Source organism: Phalacrocorax aristotelis, chromosome Z (assembly GCF_949628215.1).
Source record: "Phalacrocorax aristotelis chromosome Z, bGulAri2.1, whole genome shotgun sequence".
Classification (NCBI taxonomy): Eukaryota; Metazoa; Chordata; class Aves; order Suliformes; family Phalacrocoracidae; genus Phalacrocorax; species Phalacrocorax aristotelis.
In genome coordinates, this window is record NC_134311.1 from 8267453 (window position 1) to 8287719 (window position 20267).

The following is a 20267-nucleotide window of genomic DNA, read 5'->3' on the forward strand; positions in this document are numbered from 1 at the left end:
CTTAGAGCTACTTCTGTGGCAGAGAACTAAACTTAACAGACTTTCCGATCATACTACACAGTACCATCCTGCATCTGAATCAGATCTCTTCTGCAAATCCTCATTTTCACTGTTCAGAGCCCTCTTCTTGCCAGGTACTGGCTATTCACCTCAGAGAGGCACTACTTCCTACAGCCTAAGTCCTGATGATGGAAGGGTCGCCCCAGCTCCACGATCTCAACCCACTGCTTGCCAGGAGGCACCACCCCAGCCAGAAGGTCCAGCACTACCCTAAGGGAGTGAAGCCCCCGCACCACAAACCGGCACATGGGCTTTGCCAAGCTCGCTGCACCCACGCCAAGTTTCAGCTCCTACAAAACGGGCACATCCTGGCTGTTTCCTGGAAGGCCAGGCATCGCTCCCTGTGCCACACTGGGCAAAGGGGCCGCAGCAAGCTCCGGTCCCCGAGGGCCAGCCTGTTGGCCGGGCCGCCGCAGGGCAGCCCTTCGTACGACAGGGCCGTGGGCAGCGCCGGCCACCCTGACGCGGCTTTGTGACACGGAACAACAAGACAGGCCCGCGGGCCACCACCGTGAGGAGTCCCGCAGAGCCTCCCACAGGTCAGGCCCGGCCCGCGCCCCCCAGGCGCCCCAACCTCCGCCCGGGCACCCCGCCGCCCCGGGACGCACCGTCTTCCGCGGGCCGCTCTGCTGCCCGCCGCTCCCCACCACTTCGAAGAACCTGCTCAGCACCAGCTGACGCCCCCCGCTGCTGCTGTTGCCGCCGCGTTCCCGCCGCCGCCCCCGCCGCGGCATGGCGACGGCAGGCCCCGAACCGAGGCGGCGAGTCACCGGCTCCACCTTCCTCGCCGGATGCAACGGCGAACGCAGAGCGGGACCGCAGGGAGAATCGCCTCCGCTCACGGGTGGGGTGTGGTGTGCTATGCTGTGCTGTGCTGTGCTCTGCTCTGCACTGCTCTGCTCCTTCCAACCTCCCGCCTCAGCCCAGCGCTGCCCACCACCGCTGCCTCACGCCGCTCCGCCCCTCACGCCGCTCCGCCCCCTCACACTGCCACGGCACGCCCCGCACCACCCCGCGCCGCTTAGCTGCTGCGCCCTCCCTCGCTCCGAAGTCCGGCGCGGCGGGGACGTGGTGGTGGATGTCATGGTGCGTTCGCTCAACTCCATCGTGGCTGTGTGCCAGAACATGGGCATCGGGAAGGACGGCAGCCTGCCCTGGCCGCCGCTGAGGTACGGCGGGTCTGGCGGTGTGCTTCCCGCCGGGGAAAGGGGGCCCGGTGGGCGGACTACAACTCCCAGCGTGCGGCGCGGCCTGCTCCCCGTCGGCAGGTGCCGCGGAGCCGCGCGGTGCACGCTGGGAGTTATAGTCAGGGAGGGCGATGCTAGAGAGGGCGGGAAAGTGGCGGTCGGCGGGGCCGTGGACGGGGCGTTGGCTGCTGGGCTCGGCGGCCGTGCCGAGGAGCCCTGAGGGGCTCGGTGGAGGCGTTCGGTGGGCTCCCGGCCGTGGGTTATTCCTCGTCCAAGCACAGCCGGGGACAAAGGTCTCGCTTCAGGCATGGCCCCGGGCCCGGCCCCAGCCAGACTCCCCGCCCCGGGCGACGGCGGCACTTGCCATATGTGGGTTTTTTCCCCCCAGTTAGAGAAAAGTAATTGATTCCTAAACCACTTTGTAATAGTCGTATCGTTTTCTTGCCAGGAATGAGTACAAGTACTTCCAGAGAATGACTAGCACATCCCACATAGAAGGTAACGTTTTACCTTGTCGCTGAGGTCTGCCTCTAGTTGTTAAAATCAGTTTGTGTGGTATCAGTCATAGACAAGACTGGTAATTTTACTTTTCCCTGACTTAAAAGTCCCGATTCTGCAAATAGCCTGCCTTTCCGCGCCCTCCCAAGCCTCACACATATTTTATCCATTTGTAAATATGTCATCTGCAGGTTGTATCAGTTAGGTAAGGAAACTGGAGGTGAATCGATGTTTCAGGACTACATGCAATTTGTAAATAAAAAGAATTTCAAAGCTCTGTTTCTCCAACAGGGTAGAAAACTTCACCTACCTGTCTTTACCTACAACTCTAACACTGAAAAAATTAAAAATTTAAAGGTTTTTATATGCTAATTAATTAGCAGAGCTTTTTTCCAGGGTGTTGTAGCTTATCTAACTTGTTTGCTGTGGCTCATCCTTGGCTGTGTGTTCCACCCCTCTGACCTTTGTAACAGTAATTTTGCTTGATTTTCTGAGTGCTGAGCCATCACGACATGCCAGAAAACCCAAACCATACTGATAATATGCAGCAACAATAGTGCAACTGTATGCACTATATCTGTACACAGTCACATGCAACCATGCTGATAATATGCACCAATAATGTTTGGGCCCAGCAAGACCTTTGCAGCAGAGTAATATTACAGACTTCATTGATTTGGTGAAATAAAACCAGTTATTGTGGGGTGGAAACATTGTGAAAATCAGCACAATCAAACAGGGATAGGAATGCAAAAGTTGAAAACAGCTAATTTGTTCTGAGTGGGTACTTATCACTGCCAGAAGAGACAAGTCTTGCTGTATTGTCCCCATTCCTATTTCATTCTGCCTTTAGTGCTGGTTTGACATTTCCTTAAGCTGTTTTAGTTCTCCAACCCAGGCAACCAGGTGTCTGCAGGGACTGCCAGTAAAAGTTGCATGGCAGGAGCAGGAAGGAGACGTTGAGAGAGGAGGAATAGGACCTCCCTGAGACATGCAACCAGTTCACTGCTTCTGGTGGAATTAGAGCCATGAGAGACAACAGATTTATCCTCACATTTCTGCTGCTTCTATGTTTGCCAAAGTGGTCACTCACTTTCCTGTGGGGTTGTTTTTTTCCCATGGTCCTGTTAAAACTGCTGTCTAGGAAAACTCACTTGTTTGCTAAAGGTTCTGGGCAGCCTAACGTGCCCTTGTTTTGATTGAGTGACCTATTCCATATTCTGGTTTGAAGGTCTGTTCCATATTCCACAAGAAATCATAGAATCATTGAATCGTTAAGGTTGGAAAAGACCCTTAAGATCATCGAGTCCAACCTCTAACCTTTCACTGCCACGTCCACCACTAAACCATATCCTCAAGCACCACATCTACCCTTCTTTTAAATACCTCCAGGGTTAGAAACTCAACCACCTCCCTGGGCAGCCTGTTCCAAAGTTTGACAACCCTTTCGGTGAAGAAGTGTTTCCTAATATCCAACCTAAACTTCCCCTGGCACAGCTTGAGGCCATTTCCTCTTGTCCTATCGCTTGTTACTAGGGAGAAGAGACTGACCCCTGCCTTGCTCAACCTCCTTTCAGGTAGTTGTAGAGAGCGATAAGGTCTCCCCTCAGCCACCTCTTCTCCAGACTAAACAACCACAGCTCCCTCAGCCACTCCTCATAAAACTTGTGCTCTGGACCCTTCACCAACTTTGTTGCCCTTCTCTGGACATGCTCCAGCACCTCAATGTCCTTGTAGTGAGGGGCCCAAAACTGAACACTGTGCTCAAGGTGTGGCCTCACCACTGCCGAGTACAGGGGCACTATCACCTCCCTGCTCCTGCTGGCCACACTATTCCCGATACAAGCCAGGGAATGTCTAATCTCATTTTGCAACAGTCTTAAGTGAAGGGTTTTACTTATGATTTGGAGACCTGATTTAGCCCATTGCAACCTTGCATACAAAAAAAGACACAACACAAATGTAAGTCTCTTTATTTGTCTGGAATTTGTATCTTACCTGGCACAAATAACCTGTAATCAAAAAAAAAGATGTTTTCAATATAATTAAAAAGAAAAATTTTGCTCTATCCTGCCTGCAAATCTTTTGATAAGCTATGACCTTAGATGCTAGGCAGTTAAGTTGCTTCATAACTAGACCTCTTAGTGGATTATGCTGCCATAAATCTTCACAGCAGGGATATCACCATTGGCTCAAAAAAAGTCAGAGAGCCACTAATTTCTGAAAGTGGGAAGAATGCAATGGAGAAGCATTACCTGATCTTGCTTTTAGTCTGCACTGGCCACTGCTGTAAATTAGCCTTTGGTCTAGACAAATCTTTGTTCTGACCCCATAGGCACCCCAGTGTGAATCTTTAGTAAGAAAATACCTATATTTTTCAGAGCTTGTGCATTTCCTTCAGCAGTGGTGCCAGTGATCTCTACTAATATGTCTAAAATGACACTGCAGTATGTCTCTTGGAAACTTGCTCATGAAGCTTATCCGCAGGAGAAGGGTGTTTAGACACTGCTAATAAAGAACTGGAGTATCAGTCCTCTGCTGTGATCTAGTAGATCCAGCTTCTCAGATCAAGAAGCAGGGATGATAACTGTGAACGAATACTACTTTCTTTTCTCCAAAATCCCTCCTGCTGTGTAGATCTGCAAAAAAACTTCCTGTTACCTTTTGTGAGTCTCAAGCTCTGTGTTTTATTTCTCTGACAACTCTATTTGCCCATAAAGAGAAACACTGTTCTTAGCAGGGCATATATGAGAGAATCAGGTTATGAATGTTTAGGTTTGGTCAGAAATTATACTTACAGGTGAATTCTAGAATATGACTGAACACCTGTTGTACTTCTGCTTTGGATTTAATTTCGCTGGTTCTCCTAAAAGTTATCCTTTTACATGTTTGTGTTTTTTTGTTTTTAAATAATAAAGCTGGCAATTATTCCTGATCATGTAACTGAAATGAGGGAACATGCAAACACAAAGTCAATTACTGTATGCTGCTTGGATTTATGAAGAGAACAGTGATGTTTTTCACACTAAGAGAACTCTTTTGAGGGTGTGAGTTGGTCTCACACATGAGGATTAATTCAGCCCTGTAACCATAGCACAGCCAACATCCATGTAATGCACGTCACTGCCCATTACATGCCTTTTTTAAATTTTCTTTCAGTTACAAGATTATAGGTGTGCATGAGACTACTTTTGGTGTCAGCTGCCTGCGAAAGCTTTGAGATCACAAGCATGTTCTTCTATGCATGTGACTACTTTGAGAATCAGGGCTTAAGCTTGTACTTTTATTAACAGCTGAAATGGAGATCAGAAGGGGGAGGGAGAGTCACTAAACAATCAAAGCAGATTTGGGACAGAACAAAAATACCCTTTAAATAACTGTTTTTTCTTTTATTCAGGTAAACAGAATGCCCTGATAATGGGTAAAAAAACCTGGTTCTCCATTCCTGAGAAGAATCGTCCTTTAAAAGACAGAATTAATATAGTGCTCAGCAGGGAGCTCAAGTATGTATGATTAGTAATAGCCTGTAAAACAGATAAAAAGTCTGAACCTAAAAATATGTGTAGCAATACACCCTAAAGTAATTCTAAATGTCACATTTTTGATATCTGGTTAGGAAGCATTTCTGCTATTGGTTCTAAGTGATATCACTACTTTACCTTTAATTTTTTTAATTATTATTTTTATTTTATTTTTTAATTAATCACAAGATAATTGTCATTACTTTGCATAATACACACTTGTCCTAGCTCTACACACAAACCATCTGACAATTGTCCGTAGTCTTTCTAATTCATGTATTTAGCTGTATTTCTGTAGTTCCTGGTTAGATTGGTGGCTCTTATTCCATGTTCTGAAGTTTATTTTTATTAGCATTTAAGGAAAAAGAACTGCCCTTTTTCAAAGCTCCCTTCTTGAATCCATCATCCACAGTCATCCAAATATTCTTAAACAAAAATTTCCACTTATAATGGTTTATTGCTTTGCTGGGATGTTGGTACGTTTTGGGCTGAATGGGGAGGGGGGCAAGGGATAGGGACTTTTCGACTAGTTTTATTGAGTGAAATATTAATGTTCTAGAGTTCAGGTAAGAATCTAATTTTATAGATATCCAAATTTATCAGTTACGCTTTTTTAAAAACCTGGTATAAATTTCAGATCTGTAATTTATAATGCCTCTTAAGTCCCAGTTATGATTAAACTGTGATTTATTAAACAATCCTGCAGTCAGATGAGAATTCTAACGTAGTTTACAATAATAGCCATTTAATATAATTAACTAACGTGAAACATTTAGTACTTTGTGAATTCAGCAAAACACATTTTATGTGTAGATTGTATTGATTATCATGATGAATGGTCCTTTAATTATTTAGTAATAAAACTTGGCTTTTTCTAGGGAAACCCCAAAAGGAGCACATTATCTTTCCAAAAGTCTGGATGATGCTTTAGCTCTTTTGGATTCACCAGAGTTAAAAAGTAAAGTAGACATGGTTTGGATCGTCGGAGGCACTTCAGTTTACAAGGTACATTTAGAGTACTCATAAATGGCTCATTTTCTGTGATGGGATGAGGATGGCTGAAGTTCCTATTACTTGCACTTTAGGAAGTGTCTTTCTTTCACGTGACCCAGCAAACTCCAGTGATTCCAAAAGAACAAGTATTGGAGAGTAAGATTTCAAGTCACAGGTTTAAAATACCTACGCAAGTAACCAAATGTTGTTTTTGCTAATGGTCCAGTGTCATAGTCATTGCTTTTTTGAGAGCTTTTCTTAAATATCTAAATCATTATGTTTTTACACCAACACCTCTATTGTTATGTTTATTTTACTGAGGTAGTAGACTGACTCTGCAGAGGATGTGGGGAAAAAGGAAAAATGATCCAGCATTTTTAGCCAGAGTATGACACTTCATACAGGTATGCAGGTAAGAAAAGAGGATTTATAGAGAGAGGTGGCAGGTGATGGTGTCAGCAGTAAGAGATGGTGATCGTACAGCAAAACACAGAACTGACTCTTTTTACCATCCAGCAACCAGGTGTCCCTACTGTTTCAACTGCCCAGGTTTCTCTTGGTGTCTAGGGTGTCTGTCCAAGGGCTAGAAAAGCAGCGTGTGCCACTTTCTTCTCAGGACCATCTTTGCACAAACAAAGCTATGTATAAACTGCCCTGTTTTCCCACAAATGTGATAGTCCTTCTGTCATTAACTAAGATACTAGCTGTGCAACATGAAGGTCTGCAGTAAAACCTATCTTGTTGTTGCCCTGTGTTTCCTCAGCCATCTTTCTCCCTTTCCCCAAACCCTTCCTCTCATTTTCCATTTATACACATGTAAAGTTCAGTCAGCACTTCATGCCTCCACCCACATCCCTAAGCTGTCCCTTCAGCCCCTACACAGTTAGGGTTCTGCGCTTTAACTCTCAATTTGCCTTCATTGTAAAACAGTACCACACAAAAGATGACAACCATCAACCGTCGTTCCTTTCATATCAGTCAGGAGAATATGGAATGGAATAACAGCGGTAAGCAAGCATTCTGATTTTTCTGGTAGCAAATTAGGGCTGATAACATGCTTCATATACAGGGTGGGAAAAGACATGTTCTGATATTTCTTGCCTTTGCAGTTTGTGCCTTTCATGAACCTCTTTGTATGTTAGGGAATGCATCTTTTACAGTAAAAAAAACAAAGTAGTTCTATATTGCTAAGGTTGTAAGAAGAATAAGGTGCGCATGCAAATAGCCTGTAAAACACTGTATTCATCTCTTTCTTTTTTTTAATTTATGTTTTATAATCACTTTTGCATGTGGTGAAGCCCACCATATATTTGATGTCCAAATGCAATATAGTTTTCAGTCTATAAAATATTATCCTATAGAAGTAGCCTGTCTTTCACTCTCAGCTGTTAAAATGCCTACTTCCAGGCAGTAAGTAGCAAGTTTATTTCTGGAGACAGATTCTTTTCAGATTGGGCATAACTGCCCACCATGAGCAAGAGACTAGATTTGGCTTCTGCCTGTAATTCTGCAGGATGGATAGTGTGAGCAGAAGCATCTACCCCTTCTGTGCAGTGGCCACATACTCATTTATCGCTGCAACAAGTGATGATTTTTCCCTGTTCTTCCAGGAGTGTCTGTGCTGTAGATTTCTAATGTAACTATTTTTCCAGTGTCTGGCTGATATTTTGTAGAAAACTGCCATTTTTTAGACTATTACCACTACTTACATGATAAATGGCAGTTTCAATTGAGAGTAATTTTGCAACATGTTACTTGCACTGATCAGCATTAGGGAATATGACTTAAAATTTCAACTCTTTTCCCCTTTTCAAGGATCTACTCAGGATGTTTCAAAGGAATTTGTAATTCATTGGGGAGAAATCTGACTATTTTATACAGATTCCTGCATTCAAACTAGCTTTGTGATCTTAATTAAAAGGGTGTGATGGAAACCATACACCTCTACCACAAGAGCAGGTAATATTTTTAGTGCCTCTATTAAAGATGCAGCACAAAGGATTACAGGAGTATTTCAATTACACCATGTAGAAATGTGTAGGAAGTAAATTAGCAATTGGCAACTGAAGTGAATCATTTTATTCAGTAGTTGTAGGTATTTGCTTTTCAAGCATCATTTTGATCTTACTACTTTGTATGGCTCAAAGGTTTAGAACTGACTGTGTTTATTAGTACAAACCTGTGGTGGAAAAGTGTTTGTAACTACTTTAGCAAGTAAGTGCAACAGGAGTGGTTTGAAACAGGTAGTGCTGAGGAAGTAACACTCCCACTTTTAGCCCTTCGGGGATTTTAACCCAAAGTTCAGATCTTTCAAACCAGGTGAAGTGTTATGAGGACAGACCTGGGTGAGGAGAGCAGGCCACTCTGGAAAGCATCATACTTTTCATCTGCCTCCTGCAGGTGGTCCCAACCGCCATCAATCCTTTTGTATTCCTGGTCTTGTACCTGGCTCCTCCTGCTCATTTACAGGTAGCGCTACTGTGCTTGCTGAGTAAATCCTCTTCTGCACCTGAGCGTAGCTACAAACAGTACAGTAGAGAGCTGTTTTGCACCAGGACGAGCTAGTCCATTGTCATCCCAGTAAAAAAAGCCCCCAGACTCTGACAGTGTCATTTAAAATGCCACTTATAGGAGCTAACACTTTAAAGAAGGACAGAATAGTATAAATAATCTTACATCACTTTAGATGTTGGGAACTCTGAGTTTGGTGGCACTGAATGAGGTTCTGAGCTGCATACAGCATGCTGTGCAGACCCTGTCTGTAGAAAGGGCTAACCCATTTTCATCATTCAAGCTATCATAGGACTTTCTTACAAGAAAACAACTTTATTTATCATTTTTGCGGTGAGACAGAAAGGATGTGTACATGAGAACTTCTTGCTGCTCCTTTAGATTAAGGCAAGGACACTCAGATTGTTCTAGTCCTTGGTACCAAGTGGGACCTGCCGACGGGTTCCTGTGTTACACTTTTCTGGCTGACGTTATCCTGTGGCCAAGGAATATATGCAGCACAGTACAGGCCTGGGTCTGTGCAGGTTAATTGTTGTGTGGATCACTAACTCCTTAACATACAGTGGTCTTCCAGTCAGGGTCACTACAAAAGGGACCGGCAAGCTCATGCATGCACCAGTTGCACTTCAGGAGGGCTGCTCTGACAGCCTATCACAGGCTGTTGTGGATGTCTTGAAGGCTGAGTAGGAAGATGGGCAATAATGGCATTCAAGAGAGTGAGTTACTGTCCTGTGCAGCCTTTTAACACCAGCTCCTAACCTTAGCAACTTCTGATCAGTTAGTCAGTTTGGGATGGGGAGATCCACCATGATCAAGGTTATTGTCGCTGAGCTCCATGAAGCAATCCTCCAAGCCATATTTCTGTCGATGGTGTAAGGAGTGAGCATGTGAATGATCTTCCCGGCCTTTGCTCTCTTTGGTTTCCCACACCTTTGTGTGTTTCCCACATCCCAGCTGGGTTCCAGAACCAGGGTAGCAAGGCAGAAGGGTTACCAAGGGAGGCCTGTGAACTGAGACAGATTCACACATGTTTCAGGAGGTTTCCAAAGAACCTCAGCATGAAAAGGGATGCAGGCACCTTTTTTCTGCACAGGGTCATTCAAGATGTTTGAACATCTTGAATGTTCAAACTTATCTCAAATAGTGCGTCCCCTCTGTGCCCCCTGCTGCCCTGCCTGGATACCATGCTGAAGCAAAAGCCTGACTTATCCTCATCCAGAAAGTTGTGCTGAGGCAGAGCATCTGCCCAGCTGCCTGAATGCAGGGGATGGTCTTTGGGACACAGGTGTCCAGTCTGTCTCTCAGTCTCAAGTACAGATGGGTGCTGTGCCCTGCCCAGCCCCTAAGCATGCAAAGGTGCTAGAGCATGCACTCCAGCATGGCATTTCAGGATAGGATGCTCCCCTCAGCAACAGAGGGTCAAGTAATGGCATGGAGGCAAGGGGCTGCTGCTGTCTACAACGTGTTCCTCATAGGACTGCAGTGGATAGAGGAGCAAGCCTGACAGCCTCCGCTCACCCACTGCTCCTAGGTTCTCAAGGACACAGTCCCCTCCTGGGTTGTGGGAGTATTGGCATGAGCTGCCTCTAGTCCTGTGAAGAACAGAGAAAAGTGAGCTCTGAACAGGGTGGCCATCCAAGTCCCGACGTAGGTTACATTCAAGCTGTGTTCAGCCATGTACATTGGGAAGCTGTCTTTTCTGGGCCTGACCTCTGCAACAGGAAAAGGCAAAGCAGCCTGACACAGTAAGCATTTTGGTGGGGACAGGGAGAGCTGAGTAGAGTATCAGTATTAGGGAGTGAGAGCAGAAAAGATTGGAAACAGCTCCCACAGTTCACTGAGGGCTCAAAAACCTTGTGCAGCCTTCATCATCTTTGATTTGACACCTATCACCTCATCAGGTTTGTAATCTCCAGGTAATAGCCGCAAGGTAGTACTGTTGCCTCCAAGGAAGCTTTTGGACTTCTCACAGCACAGGTTTACAAGTTTTATTTCTTTGTATCTCAGTGTGACACCATCCTGGATCTTCTGTACTATTCTGGATCTTTTGAGTTCCAGAAGGAGTTGATGTTGCTATTGATTGTATGATGGGGAAGGAGGAGTGTAGCAGCCTAGCAATGGCCAGCAGGTCACAGTAATTACAAAGCCGTTATGTGTCATGAGAGGTACTCCATGATTTTACGTGAGCACTTAATGCTTTGAGAGCCGTCTGCTGGCTCATGAGTGCTTGTTGTGTGCTGGAAAGCTTGTGGTGGTGACTCACTCCTTGGTTCTGGCCTGTGAGTCCCAATTAGCTGTTGGAGCTTATCAGGCATTCCTGGAGCAGATTTTCTGGTTTGGTTTAATCCCCAAGAAATTTAATTCATGCACACCAAGATTGTTCCCCAGTACAAATAAAGCATGGTGAGTGGGGGCAATTGGAAGATTCATTCCAAAACCATGTTTCTATTCTCAATTAAGACACTAATGTAGATGCACTCCATGTGGAGGTATTGTTTCTTAATTCAGAGGTTCAGGTCTTAACTTTGACTCTGGAAAATAGTGCTACCTGGAGATCCTAAGGGAGTCTGCTCAGTATAAATTACACCAGTCTCTTTTAAATGGATTTAAACTGTGTATTTTAAACTGATTAAAAACAACATTCAGATTTTACTAGGAATAAGTTCAGCACATCCCCAAATAAAAAAAAAGACAGAAATGAAACCAGGTGTAGATTTACTTGTACATGGATGGTGTGGCTTATGATACATTGTCTGTAGAGTGTTTAATATAAATCTTGCTTTGTACAAACAACCAAGCACAAATCCCTAACAGTGAACCTACCAGTGGGAGAAAAAACCCCTAGCAACAAAACTTAAGAAAAAAGGAAAAGAATTGAAAAATTTATATGACTCAGGTCCTTGTAACCAAGGCCTCTTCAGTAACACCAAAGCAGGCTATATGTCAAACAGGTTTTCACCTTGATAAAACAGTTCTTCCTACAGCATCTCGAACATTTAAAATTGTCTCTTCTGATTTATGTTCCTACTCAGCTTGTTGCTTTCTCAGTGCCACAGAAGCAAACAATGACACTCAAGGTCACATTGCTGAAGTACAGAATTGTATTCGTGTATTAAATTTGGAGAAGAAACTTCTAATTTCATAACAGAACAAAAAGTTCTTTTGTAAGAAGTTTTGTTGGTTTTGCTGTTTAGTTAGTATCTAGGCTGGCCATAACAGAAAATAGATCCTGGTGATAAATAGCATTTGGGGAAATTCTTCAATGAAGAGGCTTGAGCTAGAAAATTAAATTTCCAGTAATATCCAAGGGAAAATTTTATCTTAATATTCATACTCAGGTGTCTTCCTATGTATTAGTATTTGAGATATTGTGTTTGGTAATCTACCACCTTTCATTCTTCAAAATTATTGAATTATGAAGTTGCTATTCATATTTAGTGCAGTGAGTCTCTTGGAGATGATTAATTACCCTCTTAAATAGGGTTTCTTGACTAAGCATATAAGCTTCACTGGGTTCTAAATGCCCTGAGTGGGTCGTGAGTGCCACATTTGCTAAGCTTCAAATCTTTGCTGTACAATAAGGATCACTTCTTTAAGAGAGAGAAGTATTAATAATTTGAGTCACTAGTTTTATCATGATTTTTTCAAGCCTGCCAAAACTTTACTAATACTGATATACTAAAATATATATTTTAAAGATTACATTTCAGTATGTCTGAATTTCTTGTAAACTATAAAAGAGACAAAGTGGTTTTGAGCTCTGTACCTACTGGAATGCTGACTAACATGTGAATTGCCATGTTTTTGAAGTGTCACATTCAGTTTTAGATATGACCAAGGACTGAGATCCACTTACGAGGGAGCTATGCAGACAGCTCATTTTCCCATGCTTGCTTTTCCATGCTCACTCGCTCCACTCTTGCAGGTTGCAGTGCTGTTGCTCCCTTCGAACAGTGCTCTCAAAGAACGTGCTGCAAAGAGCAGGCTTCTCTGAGCGGCGTGACGCTGTTGACATGGAGGATGTTGCACTGCTGGCCAGAAGCATTATTCCGCTCTGGGAGTGACCAGTGCAAAAAGCTGGGCGCTGCATTGGCTTCTCCACTAGTTCTGTTTTAGACTGAACTAATTAGTATGGCTTAGTCCTGTTAACACTTTTGAAAGCTGGTAACATGACTTACTTTGGGTAAAGTGAAGGCTGAAGGTTGTTGTGGTTGCACTGACCAAATGTTCTTTCCCTCTCCCACCAGCTCATGATAATGTTATTTGATTGTGCACGTTTATGGTCCTGAGCAGTTGTTTCCAGGGAAGGTTACAGTCATCCTGGCATATATGCAAATGTAACTTTCTTATTTCATTACTGTCATGTCGCAGAATCCTTCTTTACAGGAGAATTTTCCCAGGTGTAGTTGTGTAGCTTTGTGTAATTGAACAAAAAGATGGGAGTGGGAAGACGATTTTCCTGTATTCCTGTGACCTTCTAGGTGTTTTCTGAGAATGGGTTTGAGCACTCTTAATGCAATTCCCTAATATCTCTTTTATATAAAAGTGGCAGAGTCACAGCATTACAGCTGTCAGCACTGTCCTCCCATAGAGATTTATGTTTTGTAAAAATTTTTCCATGGCTATTGTAGCCATGCCTCCGGTAGCCAATACTTCTTGCTCTTAGCTAGTTACAAATAAAATTAGAAGAAACAGAACTACAATATTAGCAATGTTCCAGTGGATTAAGTAATCATTTCTTTTAAAAGTTTAAGATTTTTCTTTAAGTTAGCATCTTTATACTTTCACAGAGTTGAGAGGGACTTATCCAGACTTTCCAGTACAGTGTTCAGAATAATAAACTCAGAGGAATGTAATGTGGAAAGAAAGATGTAACATTGCTATTACTCCAAAACAAGCTTTTTGTGTGCTCATTCTTGTGAACAAACATATTGATTTGAAATTCCTCTGGGAAAAAAAAATTACTAAAAAAGATTAATATATGAGTCAGTTGCAGACACAAATCATGCAGCTATGAAAGGTGGTTGCTTTTTAAGTTCTTTTCAAAGATGCTTGCAGACATCATAGAGGAAAAGATTTAAAAGACCCTCCTTTAAAACTAACAGACAGAAAGTCTAGTGACTAAGTATATCTGTTTCTGCAAGGCCAAAATGGGCAGGCTTTTCAATCATGGTCTTAGAAGAACTTTGTCGCACTTGCCTTTGTCCCTGGTGGAGAACTGGTGGTGGGAGCTACCAGTGTCTGCTGCCTCACTAGGCTGAGCCTTACTGGCTTGGGAAGGAAGGGCTGTTCCCTGCCTCACTAAGCTGAGCCCTAGCAGTGTGAGAAGGAAGGATTTTTGAAGGTGTTGGTTCTCCTGGTTATCATCGCAAATGTCCTAACAGCCAAAGTTTAACTTAGGCAAGTCCTTTTACCCAGGTAAGATCTAGAACTTTGTGAGATTGTCAGCTGTGAGATTTTTTTAATACTCTTGTGGCTTCAAAATGGAGCTTGCTTATATGATCCAGTATATTTTAAGAGTTGAAAAACAGAATACACGTAAACAGACTGTTTCTTTTGAAATTTTCTCTTTTATAGTGTTCTCATATTTTTTTTGGACTGGCAATGTTGTTTTCTAGAAAGACACTTGAAAAATAAATGCCTCCCATAGTTACTGTTTTGCTTATTTTGTGTCATCGGTAGAAGATGAGAAAGCAGCAGCAGTGTGTGTGCGTCCTAAAACCTGTGGATCTTTAAGTGACTAGAAATAATTGGTCCCTTCTACAGCAATGCCCACTAGTTTACAGTGGTTTAGTGATTAGATCTATAAAAGATAATTTGCCATACAATGTTTCTGAAACCACTTGTAATATATAGCTGTTCTTCGCTGCAGAGCTTTAGGGCTGTTCTAACCTGTGTTCTACGAAGAGAAACTAATTCAAGGCAATGGTCCTGCAAATGCAGACATAATCTAATCTTGTATGGCTGACAGTCCAGTGCAGCTGGAAATTACAGGGAAGATGATCCTTGGGTCATCTCCTTTTTGCCTTAAGCTTCAGAGGCAGGCCTGCCAAGGATTTTTTGGAAGTGAGCAAAAAGACAAGGATATGCTAAAATCTTTTCACAGGGTTATGAAAACGTATGTGAGTAATAAAGGACTGTGGTTCACATACAGGGTTGACATACCTGGGACAAACAGGAGGGATCCTGACACCTCAGATCTCCTGTCCTCCCTCTCTTGGGGGAAGACATCTCTGCTTGTGGAGTGGTTCTGGTGTTTCTGAGAGATCAACAGCCATGGTTTTAATAGGCTGTGCTTTAATGTGAACTAAAAACCAGCATTGCTTTTCCCCGTTGCATCAGGCTGTAATATCTTAAAAGGTTCAGTAGCTGCTGCACAAGGAGGTGAGCCTGCATGGAGAGCAAACACATATGCAATTCCCAAGAGTAACCAGTGCAGGTACCAATACAGTCCAAGGATAACTGAATGGATTATAAGGGAGGTCTTTAGGGTGGGATCAGGCCCCATGAAGCTAACCAGAGTCAGACTTAGCCCTGGGATGACTAGATGGGGCCACGGGGACAGGCCAAGGCCAGTCAGAATGCCAGCCCATGACATGATTCAACTATGTACTTAATCCCAATACAAGTGAAAATTACACTTAGCAGAGTAGAGCAACCGGAATATAAAGTCAAACCACTTTACAAATGTGTTTCTTCTCACCTGTTGCTGTAACATGCTAACTGTCATGACACTGCCCACTCCCAGCTGCTGAGAAGGAGTATGTGGCTTGAAACCAGCTCAAGCCTGTTGCTCTTCTCCAAGTTATTTTTGTTTGTTGTTCAGTTTTCATGGGCCATGTACACACACAGACCCCCAGAACTGGTCTGGTGAACTTAGGAAGCTTTTGCACTTTTTTTATTAACTTGGAGACAGACAGCTGGTTGGTTCGCTCAACTAATGCAACCATTTATCTAGAACAGAGGTAACCCTCCAGTCCCCTTCATGGTAAGTTCAGCTTTCTTTGCAATGTTGGTGGTCAGTCACTCTGTACGCTCTTCCCTGACTTGTCTTGGTGGTACAGAGTTCTTGCTGAAGCTGAATTCTCATAAAGCTGGATAGGAAGTTGATTTATTCCTGAACTACAAAACAAAAAGTGTCTCTGTTTACAGAATACAATATGTTTTTATTTGTGAAGCGGATTATTCTCCTTCTGTCATTCTGCAAGTGTATGTTTCTCCTTTTACCTCCCACCCTTATTTAAAGAAAGAAAAAATGTGATATATACAAACTAGATAACACCAGTTCAATGTTGTTGGATGCTGGTGTGCTGTGACTTACCCCTTCCATTTTAAGTAATTCTCTAGTAATAGAGCAGCTTTTCTAGAAACTAACTTCTCAGCAGTGATACCAATTAATTTTATTGGATTAAATTTGCTATTACTTGGTTCCTGTCTTGTCAAAGTAGTACCTAATAGCATGCAGCATGGTGAATCACCTTTAGCAAAGAGCATTGCTCATTGCCAATTTAAAGGAAAGGAGAAACAGCTATAAGCTTTTCAAAGTATATTGTAACCAGGCACTAGTATAGCTTTTAATAGGTTATTTTAATGCTGAGAAAGTGTGGAAGAGGTGACTTTTCTGTCTGATCGTGGAGGCAAAACTTCTTTTATTAACTCCTAAGTTTGTGTGAATTTGTTAGTGAGGAGCTGGCTAACACCTATGAAGGTGTCTTCATAACTTTTTTCATCTAAGGATCTTCGAAACTTTCATCAGTGTTGTTATATAACTTTCAATGCTTATTATCACTTTGCCATAATCCAGAGATCAAACTTTGAAGTTAAACTGATAGTTAATTTGATCACTGGGACTGAAAACTAATGCAGAATAAAAATGTATTATAAATCCTTAGCAGTGATATTAATTACCTTGAGTTGTGGGCCTCTCCCACTGCTTAAAGCTTGCTGTCTTTCAAAGAGGTATGACTGAGAAATTGCTTGTTGAGATTAGACCATCCTGATCCTTTCTTCTCAAGGGGCCTACTCATTATTTTTTCTATATTTCTGTCAGATGCCCCAAGCTCTGAGAATAGGTATTGCTGCCGCTTACCAGGTGGAACTGGCACAACATTAAATTATCCCTGTAAAAAGTGCTCTGGGGCCAAGTCCAAAAGAGGTTTATTTTTCGATTTTCACTGCTTTGCTTAAATCCCATAACACATAAAACAGTAACTGAGTTTCAGTTTTAGATAACATATTTGGCGTGCAATCTACAAGTAGAATGCTGTGATGCTGTGATGATGATGGCTGATGCAGGCAGAACAAGAATTTGGAGAGTTGGTAAAGAAAGCTGGTGTTCCAAACAAGAATTTATACTTTATATTATCTTACAGACTTCAAGTGGCGTTACAATAATATAAAAAATTTTAAAAAACAACACTACTTTATGCATGGTTGAGCTACTTTACAGGGAACAACTCAATTTTAATTGTTTCTATTGTTTTTAAAGGCAGCAATGGAGAAGCCAATTAATCATCGATTGTTTGTGACAAGAATTTTGCAGGAATTTGAAAGTGACACATTTTTTCCAGAAATTGATTACAAAGACTACAAACTTATCACTGAGTAAGTATCAAGATGCATACTAGTGTTATGTTCAGATGGAAGACTTAACAATCTAATTTGAATGTATAAGCGTCCTGTTAAGGCCGTGTTCTGTTTTAAGTTAGAGGTGCCTTTCCACTGTATGTTTCGCCAGTTGTGTTTTACTTAGGACCTGGAATTGCACCACACTCAGCACAGAGGGTTTGTTGGAACTTGCTGTGTTCCTCAACCTTCCCTTAACCTTTACAGTAAAGAATTGCATTTACTGGTTTTCTCGAAAAGTAACTTTCTCATTGTTTCTCACTTTAGGATTACACAAATATTTACTAAGCTTCATAACTCTCAGTATGTTGTTAGTCAATGGTATTTAGCCTCTGAATGTCTGTGGTAAATTGCCAAAGACAAATTAAATGGGTTTGAGCAGGGAGGGTTGAGTATTTATAGATTTCTAAGGTTATTCCTTTCTCTTGAGAAAATTACTTCTTCCTAGCAAACTTAGTAGCAACAACAATTAAAGTGAAAGTTTCTGCCATTCACTGTGGTGTCTTCTACATTGTCATATTCCAGTCATACTTTTATGTCCTCTCCAATGAGCTTACATCAAGAGGTAGTAGAGACATGGCAAGAACTCAAATGTCTGCCTCAGGAACCAGCAAGGAAAGGACCTCGTCCTCTTCTTGCTACTCATTTTGGCTCCCAGCTGGTTACAGACCAGCAGTGGAAGTAATAGAAAGTATGGCAAGTCAAGCTCTCTGCATGGGGCACAGGAATGGATTAACAGTGAAGTCAGCGAGAATAGGTACGGGCAGGAAAGAAGGATGTGGGAGAGGTGAACAAGGTGAGTGGGAAGGATAAGTCACCTCTTTCAACTCTTAACATGTTCCAAACTGTCCTGTGCCGTATCATGAGCCCACTTTAGTACCCTGATGTCTGATCCAAAGCTCTCCTCTCTCCCTCTTGGCTGTTTCTAAGGTATGCATTGGTTTTGGCCAGTGTATTGAAATGAGAATTTGGCCTTAAAGTACGAATTTACAAAAATAGCAGATAATTCCCTCTAAATAATAAAGTAGAAACCTGATAGAGTCAAACCTAGCAAATTTAAAATTTATTTCTCCCTCAAAGTGAACATTACTCATACAGAATCCTTATTCTGTCACAGGGAGCTGAAGAGATTTTTGAAAGTGTCTATTAATAAAAACTGTTTTAGTAAATCTGGAATATAGAGGAACACAGTGCATGGTAGCAGTCAGCTGCTTTAAGAAGCTGTCATAGACTTATAAGAAAACTTTATCTTAGCATTTCCTCTAAACCATCTGAGGGAAAGCAAAGCAAAAAAACCCCAAAGTGTTCTGTATCTCTTCTGCCTTTGCAGACATTTTAAATAACATGTTGGAGGCTTTAATAAAAATGTCGGGGTTTTTTGATCAAGCAAAAAAAGTGGTGGGTTTTTTTTTCACATCAGGGTATGATTTCTGGATTTAAAAAGACATGCATACAAGTAGCTCATAGTAACTTTATTAACATGTTAACATGATTCCTAAAAATAGTTTGTATTTATAATACGTGTGGTAAGGATGGTATTTTCACCCTCTTTTTCAAACAATTCTCTTTTCTATCAATTGGATAAATTAAAGGTGACTCAAAATGATATTTTTATCTACTTTTTGGCTTTGCTTTTTCTTCTCCCCTCTCTCCAGATACCCAGGTGTCCCTGCTGATATCCAAGAAGAGAATGGCATCCAGTACAAATTTGAGGTGTATGAAAAAGCTGTCTTGGCACAATAAATTAGGTCTTCTGTACTTCTGTGTACAGAAGTACACAGGCATTTTAAATCATGAAGACTTATTGATTGCGAAAATATATTAAACCATTGAGAGAAAATCATGCTTGATAGTATAATACCTCAGTAGTGAATGATTCCAAAAAACATGCCCCACACTCTGAATATACACCCTGCAGTGGAAATACAAAGGTGGTCAGCAGCGTGAAAGATGTAGCTCAAAGGAATACGACAACTAAGGTGATGTGAGACCTTGCATCAATCTTTACAATCTGTGACAGCATCCCTAACAATTCCATGAGGAATGAAAGGCATGAGACTGCATCAGAACCTTTCTACCTAACCAAAGGTTTTGAGTATCTCCTAATTCAAACCATACAACCTTAAGAAAGTATCAGAACTCCAAAGTTTAACTGGGGTGGTATATACATTTACAACAATCTTTAAAACATACTGGCGTAGAGAAAAAGGTTTGAAAGCATAACAAGAGAAATGGAGTCTGGAAGTCTCAGGCAGTAGTTGAGGGACACGCTGATCCCTCGTGAAGGTCCTCTGTTGTCTTAACCAGCCTAGGTACACAGCCTACTTCAAGCCTTTGGGCTGAAAACAGGCTTACAAATCAATCTCATAAAGAAGTTTTAACATTTCCATTAACTTCACACCTGTGTAAAGGCTTGCTGCTCTTATCAAAAGTTGCTATGTCAGTTTGACCATGGCCACTTCGCAGTATAAGAAAATAAATGTTGCATTCTTAACAGGATCTGTGTTCTTCCATCCCTTCTAAACGACGTCAGTGCAGACGCAGAGTGTTAATTTGTTGGTGTGATTTTGAATATTCTGTGTCATGTACAAATATGGATTAGAAGCAGATAGTGGGGTCCTCTTTCCTCTTTCATTAAACATAGTATAATAATGTTTTGCATTGCTGTTCCCTAAAAGTAGTGAGCAATACACTGGTACGGTAGTAACGCTATGATTGTAATGGCCCAGAATGCCAAGTGTTAAACAAAGTTTATTATTGCCAATATTATCACAACATTGTCAGTAATATTAGCCTGGCTTGTCAGACGGCAGAGGACTCCATATACAAAGTGTCATGGAGAGGAGCTGGGATGTAGCATGCCCATCTATGC

At 42.2% G+C, this 20267-nt stretch overlaps 2 protein-coding genes across 3 annotated transcripts in view; one reads left to right on the forward strand and one right to left on the reverse strand.

Annotated features, from left to right (window-relative positions):
* The window catches only part of MSH3 (mutS homolog 3), a 113288-nt gene extending 112494 nt beyond the window's left edge, over positions 1–794 (reverse strand). Inside the window, exon 1 of the mRNA XM_075079604.1 lies at positions 669–794. Coding sequence (XP_074935705.1) covers positions 669–794 — 126 coding nt within the window. The remainder of the gene's footprint in view (positions 1–668) is intronic.
* An 83-nt stretch (positions 795–877) lies between these two features.
* Positions 878–19894, forward strand: DHFR (dihydrofolate reductase). 2 transcript variants are annotated; one of them, XM_075079605.1, is made up of 6 exons: positions 878–1229; positions 1696–1745; positions 5143–5248; positions 6145–6271; positions 17259–17374; positions 19051–19894. In XM_075079605.1, exons 1-6 carry the CDS (start codon positions 922–924, stop codon positions 19136–19138), a joined length of 795 nt encoding a protein of 264 aa, XP_074935706.1. In that variant the 5' UTR covers positions 878–921; the 3' UTR covers positions 19139–19894. The 2 variants fall into 2 exon arrangements, with proteins under 2 accessions (XP_074935706.1, XP_074935707.1); XM_075079606.1 differs by lacking the exon at positions 1696–1745 and having other exon boundaries at positions 1141–1229.
* Positions 19895–20267: the final 373 nt, after the last annotated feature.